Consider the following 13546-nt stretch of genomic DNA (forward strand, 5'->3'; position numbering starts at 1 on the left):
AGATGAGTTGGACTATCTTGAGAAGGGAGTGAGTGAGAAGACAGTGAAGCACTGGAACTCAGAGAAGTCTGAGTTTTCAGAGGGAAACTGACAGAATATATTGAGATTGGAATGAGCAATTAGGAAATCATCCAAAGCAGTTTTGGAGGAGAGGTTGAGATGAAATTTCAGGAGATTGAGAACTAATGAAAATGAGGACAAGTGGAAATTTAGCAGAGAAAATTAAAGGTTTTTGATGAAAGGAAATAAGAAAATGGATGAGGTAATGCATTTTTGTTGAGGGAAACTTAAGTATTGGCCCATAAGTGAGAAGAAGTTTCTTCCTTCATACCCTAAGCTGTTAGCTGAAGTCAAACATTCTCCCAGAGCTAACATTGCCATCTGCTTCTCCATTACTTAGTCTGTATCTACTGTGCTCCAGATGTCTAATTGTTGCTGAGATTTGGATGAAGACACCCAGGGCAGTGTGAATCTTCCATCTACCTTCTTCCCAGCTCAGTCACTAAACACAGGTCAGTTCCCATCAGGTTCTTTCCTTCCATCTGCCATCAACTCCTTGTTACCAAGATCTTTTTATTACATAGCGCTTTGTTTTAGAGTTAGTAATATATGCCTCTTCAGGCAATTTTTGGACGAATACTCTCCTTGTGGTCTCCTGCAACTCGCGCTGTGTTTGTGTTTCTCATCATTATATTTCCAATGCCCAGCGGAGAGAAAATTTTGAGGTCTTGGTAATATTTGTTATACCTTAGAAATCTTTTTGATGTCGTGTTTCTCCAGGCATTCCTAAAATCATCAGCATCAGAATGATTAAGCTTCTGAGGTAAGAAACAGAGGCCTGAGTGACTATTAGGTAGTGACTATAATCATTGTTACTATACACATGTATTTATTGAGCGAATAAAATAAATCAGACAACGAACAGAAACTTAAGAGGTGTCATATGACATGCCCAAGTTGGGGAGCTGGGATGTGTCCCCAGGCAATCTGATTGTACAGCCAGGAACTTCTATCATGCACCAGTCTCTCTTGCCTCAGTCAGATATCTTTGAGGGTCTCTAAATGAAGATGAGCAGGCAGCCTGCCATCAATCTGAAATAGTAATCTTTTAAGCGGGATTTTAAAAGTTTTGATGAGCTTTTCATTGTGTCAAGAAATAGCCATTTAATTGTGATATATAAAAAAAAAAAAAAAAAAACATATTGTCAAGTCACAGAATTTTCTAATTTTATTCTGTTGTTTGGTATCATTTACCATAAGAAAGAACCTGATTGACAAAGTTCTTTTTGTTTGATATTTATAGAAATCTGTGGTGCAACTATATAAGACATTTGATATTATTAATGTGACTTAAATAGGAATAGAATGTCCATTAAAAAGAATTATCCCAATAGTGGTCCTAAATATCAGCCACAATCAATGAGAACTGTATTGATTATCAAGTATGTCCAACTACAGAATCCAGATCCAAAGAGAAAAATGAATAGAAAAGCCCTAAAAAATAATGCAATTAAAATGGGATTGCAGAATGTGTTTTAAAATACGCTCATAAAATGTGTTCATTTAAAATTGAAACAAAAAATTGTATGTAGATACAGTTTTATAAAGTATAATTCAGAAACATCCTGCATCTGAGTCATCACTCCTGTCACTTAACATCCCCCTGGCTAGTGTAACCCTGGCTGCAGGAAACACTCGAGATTCTGAATTAGAGTGGCACTTAAGTATCAATATATAAAACAAAACAAACCAACCAAACTTTCAATAAGCATTTCTAACATGCAATCAGTGTTAAAAATCACACTGAGTGTATACATTCTTGGGCAGCAGCGACTCACCAACTTTGCATCTTCTCGTCTTCATATCCTCAACACTGTACAAAGTCTCCTTCACAATATTTCTGAAGAGCAATTTTTAATTTTCTCATCTGGATTTGTCCCGTCTACCTCACCCCTGCCTTGGGCACCCTCCTTTGTCCCCCGCACTTTGGGGACTGCACTGCTAGTCAGGATGTTAAACTTCAGAACCCTGAGAGTAATTGTTTCTCCCCCAACTTTTTTTTTTTTTAAATATAACCGGTGAATCATAAAGTCTTCTCCTTTTTTTCTTCTAAATATTTCAAAGATCAGTTCACTTTTCTCTGTCTACCTTCCTACCAGTCAACAAAAGTTTCACACCTCGATGGTAGGCTCCTAAGTGGTCTCCTTATCTGTAGGTGTTCTTCTATCAGTAACACATTTCACCCAGAGTGGTTGTCCGAAGATGTAAATATGATGATACTGTTCTCTGCCTAAAACTCTTCAGTGGCTTTCACTTACTTAAATACCCAATGTGATTCGGAGAGAGTTTCAGGCCCTGGTTCTTCATCTCTCCAGCGGCATCTTCCACTTCATCTTCAGTCACCCACCCCTCCAGCCAGACTTAACTGTCACATTGAGCTACTTTCAGTTCCCTGGATGCATCTCTTTTCATACACTCTTCTCTATTTCTTACAGTATTGCGTCCTCCTTCCTTCAGCTTAAGATCATGGCAGCCTTCTCTGACCAGCCTAGTCTTGCTAGGTTACTTTTCTGTAATCTCCTATAATATGTATTTCCTACAGAATAGCACTCATCTCACTATTGTAAATGTTTATTATATTTCAATACTCTCAGCCAGTAGTGCCTCAAGGAAAGGAATTATTTTTATCTTGTATAAAGGGTTCACATCTAACACTTCAGTGGAATAAAGAATAAATGCATGTTTCATGGAGTACACATGGATACAAAGAAGAGAATAACAGGCAGTGGGCTCTACTTGATGGTGGAGGGTAAGAGGAGGAAAGGATTGAAAAACTACCTATCAGGTACATGTTTGTTACCTGGGTAATGAAATAATCTGTAAAACAAACCCCTGTGACATGCAACTTACCTATACAACAAACCTGCGCATATACCCCTGGACCTAAAAGTTAAAAAATAAAAATTAAAAAAAATTAAATTACACATTAATGGTTACAGTGATATAGTTTGAAGATTTGTCACCTCCAAATGTCATGTTGATTTGTAGTCCCCAGTGTCCGAGATCACGTCTGCTGGGAGGTGTTTGAGTCATGGGGGCTGATCCTTCATGAATGGTTTGGTACCCTCCTCATGGTAATAAGCGAATTTTTGCTCTATTAGTTCATGCGAGAGCTGGTTGTTTAAAAGAGCCTAGCATCTCTCTTTCTTGCTTTCTCTTGCCATGTGACATGCCTGCTCACCCTCTGCCTTCTGCCATGATTGAGCAGATGCAGATGCTGGTGCTATGCTTATTGTACAGTATGCAGAACCATGAGCCAAAATAAACATCTTTTCTTTATAAAAGACCCAGACTCAGGTATTCCTTTATACAACACAAAAAGACTGATACATGTAGATAATTAGGATCTTTAGCGCTTCAGCCCAAAATGAAGATTGTACTAGGAAGATGACTGTCATGATAACAATCCATAATAATGTATGGCATTGATGAGTGATAACAGTGCTGGGCTCTATGCTAGGTTATTTACATTGATTTTATCACTTAATCATGGCAATCCTTCAATGTAGTTACTGTTATTTTTATTTTAGAGATGAGGAAACTGAAACTTTTAGATGTTACATAACTTGTCCATGGTCCCATAGCTAGTAAGTGGTTAAGTCAGGTTTTAAATCGAAGCAAGGAATTCCAGTGACCACGTGGCTACACTGCCTTCACAATGTGGACTAGGGTAGTATTATAGTTCCTGGATTAAGAAATTTTACAGGTCATTATAATTATAAAATATAAAAGGGAGGGTAACAGAGGTAATGACAACTAACATGAGTTTGCTCTTTATTTTGCTGTTTACAATAGTTATAATCAATGATGCCAGACTTTCACAAAACATCATTTTTCCTTAAACAATTAGGGGAAATAAGAATATCTGGAAAAGGGAATTCCTCCTAATACAGAAAATTGCCAACATTGCTTGCATTTTACTCCAACCTATACATACATTGTCCTTATATCAATATGTTGGATAGCTGGTGTCTGGAATCATTGTCTCTAGGGAAGTTACTAACAGCCAACTCGGGTTCCTAGTCCAGTTTTGACAAAAGGAGCTGGTGGCCTTGGACACGATTTAACTCCTCTGGGCTGCTTCATGTGAAAAGAGAGCACTTAGAACTGCATAAGCTCTCTGTCTTAGAATCCATTAGCTATTTTTTTAAACCTTGAGTATTTTTTTTTTCATGGAAACTTCATCCTACAGTATAAGAAATGTTTTAAATCATTCATCCTTACCATATAAAGTTCATGATAAACTTATTTTTTAGATTAAAAAAAAAGTTTCAAATGACCCAAAACTATTACATAATAAATCATTTGGGGGAAAATTCTACACATCTAAGAAAAGCCAAACTTTGACAAAATTTCATGAGTATACATTTTTAACATATTAATAACTAAAGTATACAGTCTGATATTTGGGTCCAGGTTTTTATTTTATGCAAAAACTTCCTGAACTTTCATAATAAATGCATTAAGCATTTATTAAATGTGGCACATTTGACAACCGGCATATGCTGAGTTTGTTCATTTTTTCTTATAGTCATAGCTATGAACCTACTTTAATGTGACATACTTACTAAATTGGGCAAGTTATATTCTTTTCCAATTATGGTAGTGATATTAAATTTTCTTCTCAAATACATTTTTAAACAGTTCATTTATTAAATATAAAACAGCATTGTTGAGTTGTATAGCAATTTATAAGAAAGTATATAGGTGCTCTGGTGGGTAACTCCACTTTGAGATATAAAACATTTAGGAATTTAGAAATGTCCAAGAATTTGAATTTATTAGGACTTCATACCAGTAATTAAAAATTTTCAGCAGTAGTGAAAACTGGTGGTCAGAGGTAATGTGTCTTACAGATCTAAAATTCTAAGGCCAACTTGAATATAATGCAAAGAGAAAAGACTACCAATATATGTCTATGGATATACAAATGAATAATTCTAGTTTTATAAATCTAGGAAGTAATAGGGTTAATGGGCGGGGGTGGATGTTTGATTGTTCAGTTTGTTTTAGGTAGAGGTGTTCCAAATGACTTTAGACCAGAGGGAAAGAAGCCTGTTGAGAAGGGGGATGGAATATCCTTGAGAAAGAAGAACCGATGAAGCAAGGTCCCAAGAGAAGAGGCAGGAGTGGGATCAAAATGATTGATAGAGGAAATGAAGGTCTCTGGGGAATGAGAAAATTAAAGAGAGAAATTGGTATAGAATGAATCCAGATGTTCAAAAAACAAACGAAATCTACCTTACACTTTTGTGTAGGTTTTTTTTCCTGTTAAAATGTCTTTATCAGACATGGGGGTCAGATTTTCCAGTAATCACCATCATGGGTACCCACATACTACAGTCCACCCATACGTAGGTATTTTTCAGATTCTCCAGATACAAAAAAGATGAGTAGGCCTATATTCTACTAGATTCCATACAATATCAGGCTTATCAATTTATCAGGTAAGCATGGAAAGGCAGGTCATAAGCTGGCATAAGTGTAAAAGGAAACTAATAGGGTTTTTAGGGAAAATTCTTTATACTTCATTGCCTCAGCTACTGTTCAAATGTTAGATGCATAGAAGATAAGCACATTTCAGATACTCTAACTTGTTTCTTTTAACCTACTTTCCTGAGGTCTTTAAAGAAACATGGCAACATTTTTGCCTAGGGAACTTTTTTTTGTAAAAGAAGTCCAAAGTCTGATTAAGTACATTCCTAAATGCCTTGATAGAGAAGGCAAGTTAGAAGGTTAGACTTAAGTAAAGGTGTTGTGAGTGAATTGACAGTCGTCCCTCTGTGTGTGTCGGGGAGTGGTTTCAGGATGCCCACATGTATCAAAAGTCTGGAAACTGGCCCCGCAGAATCTGGGTACAGAGAAAGTAGGCCCCTGGTATATGTGGGTTTTCCATTTTGTAAATACTGTATTTTCAATCTGCATTTGGTTGAAAAAAATCCATATAAGTAGATCCATGCAGTTCAAACATATATTGTTCAAGGATTCACTGTATTTGTGTGAGTTGAGGTTTGTAATTGTAAAAGCACTATTTAAGCCCAACTTTTATCTCCACAATCCAGAATTCTCTCTTAAAATATATTTATGACAGAGCCATCTGTCTCTTCCAACTGGATCTTTAAAAAAGCAGAAAACCCAAACCACGTGGAGACTTTAAATGATAAACTTTTATTCTGAATATACTGTTTTTGCACAAGATTTAACACAACATTTTCTGGGATTATAAATATTTTATAACAGTATTATACAAATTTTTACAAAATGTTTTTATCAGGCTAGATAATTTTCACAAAAGTGTCAAGAGAACAAAATAAAGGGGAGAAAAAATCTATTGTTCACAAAAGCCAGTTGGCCTTTTGCATGAATGCACACCATTTTAATAAAAGTATTCCTAAAAGCATGATCTGACACTCACACAACACAACAAAAAGACAGCTTGACTAGGTCACATTATAAACTGAATTGGCATCTACACAAGACAGTATCCCATTCGTTTCAGTGGAATTTCTTTGAGATAACTGTGTGAACTAGAAATAAGGTAGATGAAACTATTGGTAAGGGTTGTTTAATTCTTTAAAAATCTGGAATTTTTTCAACACTCAATATATTGTATTGGTTTGCTCTTCACAGAAATATACTGTGAATATTAACATTCTGCTATGGGAAACAATACAAGTTTAGATGAAAAAATATTTAAAATTTTGGGCAAGTGAAATAGTCATTCCATTCTATTCTTTTAAAAAAGTCACAACATCCATTTTGTTTCACTAGGTCAGACTATACCATTAAACATTTTAACGTCTAACATGATCAGTGGAATAGATCCAGAGTTTTAAATTAAGACAAAATTTAAGCTTTGTTGGTCACAGACAGAGATTTAAATGAGATTTAAAATACAAGAGAGCATCAAATAAGCAAGTAACACTTGGGTTGCAAAGGTCACTTAAAAGGGATACTGCCTATTTGAACCCCATAAGGCCAGTTTTAAAGTTAATAAAAGGAATATTATAGGAAAACTTACAAATGGCAGCAACACTGGTTTTTTTTCCCCCAAGTTAAGCAGTAATGCCTCAAGCATTAGAAACATGAAAAAAGATCATACTAAAATCTTATAGGCCCAGGACCTAAAAATCTCTTCAATCAAACTTGCTAACTATGTCATGTTAAAAACCTGTTACAAATATGGACCACGGTTGGTGTTTGGCAGTAATGCTGGTTGTTTAAATGAGGAAAATATAAAGAAATCATTAATGCAAAATTCTTTCTTGTTACTCAACACCATCGCCAAGCTTACTTGAATTCTGTTTTAGTGACTAACTACATTAAGCCACATGAGGATAACAAAAATTAAATAGTAAAAGCAGTGTATAAATTTTTTTATTGATCTTTTATACTGTTCAGTCGTTGGAAATAAATATTAATAACAGGCTATAATTTAAGTTCTTGTCAACATAACTCACAGAAAAATACTAAATGTAATATAATAATTTGATGGGATGAGTGTTACTGTCTTAAAGAAAAGTATGCTAAAAGCATGAAGACTAATATTAGTCATGGGAACAATTTTTAATCAGCTTGTTCTTACCCAATTTATAATTGTATTTGTCAATTTGTCAATAATATATAACTCTACAGCAGAAAATAAAGGTTTATAGCAAAACTCATGCATATAAATATATTTTGATGGCAAAAGAAATCAAATAGGATCCTGCCAAGAGATGCCAAGTTTAACTGCGATTAATACAATAACAGTGTAATTGATGAAAACATATAATCGACATTAGCCATGAAAATATATTTAATAGATTTTGAACATAATTTTAAGGTAGTTTGTTGTATGCTGGAAGCAATTCAATTGTTTTAATGTGCATTGTTTATATACACAAACTAACAATTTTATATTTTGATACCCCCTTCCCAACACTATCATGATTTAAGATAGTCTAGCAAAAATTGAACAATGACTTTTAAATATTGAACAAACAACATGATTTAAACGTTGTTACTAGAGTGAGAAGTTTTTTTCCACATATATTTTAAATCACTTTGGTGTTTTCTAAAATGTCAATACCAGTTATGAATGACACTACAAAATCACAACAATGCATTAGAAATGGTAACTGATGTCAACTCTTAGAACAATAGTTGGCAAAGTGATTCCATTTCCCCCTCCCCCCTTTTTACTGAAAAAAAAAATCTTAAATAAAGAAATGTACACAAATGGTACCTAAGGTATATTGGTGGTGGGAGGGAATTACAAATGTATGCAAAGCTAAAAACAAAACAAATATTATCTTTTAAACTACGTTAAATTATTGGTTATATCTTTGATATGTGGAGCATATTAAAGCATGCTGGATAATGTTAATAACTTTGACTTAAAAAGGATATGTAAGAAAATTTCCAGCATATACACATACCTTTAATTGGCATGTTCCAAAAAAAGAAAAACTGCATTTTATCATAAAAAATATCTACATACGTTCAGCCTTCAGTAAAATTATTAACTATTCTTAGAATTACACATTCATAGTTTTTACCCTTTCTTCAAATACTGTTTGCTCCAGAAAATAATTTTTAAAAGCATAAATAATCTGCTACCGTATTAGTCTATAATGAAATATCTGATTTACTACACTAACCATTTTCACCAATGAGGCTGTATAAAAAACAACTTTTATTATTCACAATCAAGTATTCATGTGCATACATAGAGATTCAAGGTTTCCTATTTGTTCAGATTATTGTAAAACCCTTATCAAATTGCATGGAAATTTTGGTCAAACGATCATACCATTTAAAATGGAAGGGCAAAAGCAGCAGTAGCAGGAACTTTTGGATTGTATGTGCTACCATTGAAACGAACAAAGAGGAAACCTAGGATGAATCTTCATTGAGAACATATATGTACTTTTCAAAAAATAAATGTGTCAAATCTGATTTATGTACTTAAAATATCTGTACATAGGTTATCAGGCGAAAGCACGAATCTGTATAAAATTCATTAATTCTCATTTCACCATTTATCTAACCCCAATCATTCAGCATTTACATTGCACAGTATATTCAGAGTAGTTTAACAACATTTTAAAAGATGACTTAAGTGCATTTACACTGCAAGGTTCAGATTCTTACATAACAATAATATCACTCAGTTAACTTTTCAATGACTACACTCTACAGTAAGAGAAAAAAGAACTGAAAAGTTAAAATAGCAGCAGCATCATGCAAAATACCCTTGGTAAACCAAAGTTCATTTATCACAAGAAAAACATTTCCCCCTCCCCCCAACAAGCTTTTCTTAGAGCATTTTTAAATATCTGGCTAGCACTACATTACTGTGAACAAAAGAAACATTACATCAAAGCACTTATTAAGGGCTTGCTTACATTTATAAGGAAATATGTCACATATTCTAATTTCTCCCTCAAGCACCTTTAGTTTAATAATTTCTTAGGTACTATTTTCAAACCATCAGTTCATTACTCCATCAAAATTTAATTGGTCATCAATTGTGTTTTATTTTTGGCAAAGAAGCCATTCTTCATAAGGCATTTGATTCATGGCAAATTTTTCATAGAAAATTAGCCATTATTTGTGTTTCAACAATTTAGACCAATGTTAATTCTTTCTCTATACATTTCAATAATTTATACTCAAAGCAGGAATTAAGTTTTAACAGAAGAATAAGTGAAGGCAAAAATAATTTCTTTCCCCTTAGAGATTTTCTTAGTAAAACTGCAACAAGTCAAAATTCCAGGTCAATATCAAGACATTTCTTATGATTCATAAACAATTGTATGGGGAACCCTTTCACATGTAATCACCAACAATGCAACAACAAACTCCCAAATTTTCCAATAGAGGACACGTATAGGATTTTGCTTTGATGTTATACATAGATGATGCAGCATTCACACACGTTTAAGGATCTGACACCCTGACATGCAGCCAGTGGGTGCCTTAGGAGTCTGCGCCTTAGTGTTATGCCATGGTATAGGCCCAGGTAATATCTGTCTGATTTTATAGCTGACCCTACTTTAATGTAATTGAGGGCTCATGTTCTGGCAGGGTCTGGAGTTTAATTATGCAGATTTGGTTTCAGAAGGTCACAACAGGCGGTGTCTGCTGCCAGATACCAGCCAAAGTAGTAGAAACTGGATTCCGAAGATATACCACAGGGAGGGATTTAATCCAGAAACACCACCACAGTCAGTATAATCCTCCTGTTGTAAAAAATAAATAAATAAAATAAAAATAAAAATAAAAATCTTGAAAAATCTTTAGTAACACATCTTTTAGAGTAATCCATATTTACTTCACTTCTGAACTTACCTTATAAAATTGCTTTAACTGAAATCCAAATAAATTACTTTCTCCTGGATTTTATCATTGAGGAATTTTGGTTAAAGCAACTTCCCTAGCATCATTTGACAAATGCTTTAAATTTTTAGTTGTAGATTTTTATGATTATGAAAGAAAATAATAAATGCTGTTTGAATAATAATTTTAAAGTAAAAACTTTCATAGTATCAAAAATCCTATATATTTATAAATACAAGAAGTGTAAAATTTAATAGGTTTTATAATTCCCAAGAATTATGATTTTTAGCAACTATGCTCCATATGGGAAAGTTTGGGACTGATAAATACATTTCCATTTCCCATGTTTCTTACACAGTTTCTAAGGTTCAACATAGCGTGCAATCATAGCATCTGGACCTTCATTAAGAATTAAAGTAAAATGAAGAATAATGTATTTGAACCATAAACAATGAAAGGACACGGAAAATACATATCCAAAATAAAGAGCTAAGCTAGGAAGAGATTTGTCTTGAGACAATGAAGAAATATTAGAATGAATGTACTCACATTAACTCCCCACGGTGTAGTGGTAGCTCATTTAGTTCCCTCTTAATGCAAAAGTATTATTCATCTTTTATTCCTAGGTTCTATATTTGATAACAATTTCCACATCCTTTAATTCCTTTTAACATAGTGAATTTCATTTTTAAAAACCTCATATTTATTTTTTATTTAATTTCAATAGTTTTTGGGGAACAGGTGGTTTTTGGTTACATGGATAAGTTCTTTAGTGGTGATTTCTGAGATTTTGGTGCACCTGTCACCCAAGCAGTGTACAATGCACCCAATGTATGTAGTCTTTTATCCCTTTCCCCTCTTCCTCCTGAGTCCCCAAAGTCCATTATATCATTCTTATGCCTCTGCATCCTCATAGTTTAGCTCCCACTTAGAAGTGAGAACATACAATATTTGGTTTTCCATTCATGAGTTACTTAGAAAAATGGTTTCCAACTCCATGTAGGTTGCTGCAAATGCCACTATTTCATTCCTTTTTATGGGTGAGTTGTATTCCATGTTGTATATATACCACATTTTCTTTACCTACTCATTGGCTGATGGACATTTAGGTTGGCTCCACATTTTTGTAATTTTGAATTGTGCTGCTATAAACATACATGCGCAAGTGTCTTTTTCATAAAATGACTACTTTTCCTCAGGGTAGATACACAGCAGTGAGACTGCTGGATCAAATGGTAGTTCTACTTTTCGTTCTTTAAGGAATCACCATACTGTTTTCCATAGTGGTTGTATAAGTTTACATTCCCACCAGAAGTGTAAAAATTGTTCCTTTTTTTTTTTTTTTTTTTTTACCACATCCATGCCAACATCTATTTTTTGATTATGGCCATTCACGCAGGAGTAAGGTGGAATCACATTGTGGTATTAACATGCATTTCCCTGATAATTAGTGATGTTGAGCAATGTTTCATATGTTTTGGCCATTTCTATATCATTTTTTAAAAATTGTCTATTCATGTTTTTTTGCCCACTTTCTGATGGGATTATTTGAAAGACCATATATTTAAACATCTTTAAAGAATCTAATCCAAGGTAGATGTTCTAATAATCAAAATAATAGGTTGAATAATTTTACAAAGATTCTAAGTTCCCAAAGAATAAGAACTTTGACTATTTTCATTCACCAGGATTTAATACAGTGCTGCCACATAGTAAATATATAAAAATTATTTCTTTAATTGTATTTTAAGGCAGCAGAACTATTTTGTTTGTTAAGAAGAAAGAAAGCTGGGAGAAAAGAATCTATGAAAATAATTTTGGTTTTAATCAATTTACCTCCCAAATCTAAACAATCATAAAATAATCAATTATTAGTCTTTATCCTATTTGACCTTTCAGAAGCATTTGACAAATATATAACATTGTCTCCTTGAAATACGTTCTTGTGTATCTTTGGCTAACCCACTCTTCTGGTTTTTCTGGAAACTTGTTTGTGTATTTCTCCTTGGCTTGACCTCCTTTTCTTCATGCTGTCTACAATGTTAGACTTTTCCAGGTGTTACTTCTCTCTCCTTTCTTCTTTTTCCTTTACACTTTGTTCCTAGATGATCTAATCTAGTCCTACAGCTTTAAATTTCATCCATTTCCAAATAACTTGCTCTTTTATATGTTCAATCCTGTATTCTCCTCTGGTCTCTGAATTCATTGATCTCTACTTTCTCCTCTTGTATAGGGATTTGAAACTTGACTTGCCCCTAATATAATTCTTCTGGTATCAGTAAATAGCACTTTTAGAGTAGCAGATAAGGCCAAAGACTACAAGTAATGTACGATCCTCTTTTTTTCTCAAATCTAATCCTTTTTTTTTTTTTTTTTTTTTTTTTTTTGAGATAGGGTCTCACTCTGTCACTCAGGCTGGAGTGCAATGATCTTGACCTCCCTGGGCTCAGGTGATCCTCCCACCTCAGCCTCCCGAGTAGCTGGGACTATAATAGGTGTGCATCACCACACCTAATTTTTTATATTTTTTTGCAGAGTTGGGGTTTCAGCTGGGAATCCATCCTCTAACTCTAGCTTCAAAATACATCCCCAACCTACTGCTTGTCACTACTGCAGGTCCAAGTCACCATTACTTCTTCCTTCCGTTTTGCAAAAGCTGCCTCACTTGTCCCATGGCTTCTACTCTGCCCTTTTGCAAATGCTTCTCCAAAAAGCAGTCTTCTTAACACCACACATTCTTTCACTCCCTGCTCAACATTTCTCATCATTCTCAGAGCAAAATCTACATTCTTTATTAAGGTCTACAAAGTCTTATGAGGTCTGGAGCCTGGCTGCCTCGTCTTCCCACTTTTTCCTCTCCCACATACTCACTCTGCTTCAATAACACTGGCTTCCTCTGCAACAGGCCAAGCTCTTTAGTGCCTTTGCATTTGTTTTGTTCAGATGCTTTTCTCTCCAGGTAGGGTAACCAGATAAAAAACAGGGTACCAGTAATAATTGAATATGAGATAAAAAATACTTTATATAAATGTATTTTACACACAGAAGAGTGGCTAGATACATAGTAACGATTTGATAAATGAATAGTAGGTACTCAATAAAGCAGCACACACTGACTGGTTAGAAACACTATGAGGTATTAACTTAAAGAAGTTATTGTCAC

At 34.2% G+C, this 13546-nt stretch overlaps 1 protein-coding gene across 1 annotated transcript in view; it reads right to left on the bottom strand.

Moving 5' to 3' along the window:
• Nucleotides 1–6209: 6209 nt before the first annotated feature.
• Nucleotides 6210–13546, bottom strand: part of CACNA2D1 (calcium channel, voltage-dependent, alpha 2/delta subunit 1) — a 453354-nt gene continuing 446017 nt past the window's right edge. Inside the window, exon 40 of the mRNA XM_011986113.1 lies at nt 6210–10286. Coding sequence (XP_011841503.1) covers nt 10170–10286 — 117 coding nt within the window. The 3' untranslated portion in view covers nt 6210–10169. The remainder of the gene's footprint in view (nt 10287–13546) is intronic.

Source organism: Mandrillus leucophaeus, unplaced genomic scaffold, assembly GCF_000951045.1.
Source record: "Mandrillus leucophaeus isolate KB7577 unplaced genomic scaffold, Mleu.le_1.0 Scaffold293, whole genome shotgun sequence".
Taxonomy (NCBI): Eukaryota; Metazoa; Chordata; class Mammalia; order Primates; family Cercopithecidae; genus Mandrillus; species Mandrillus leucophaeus.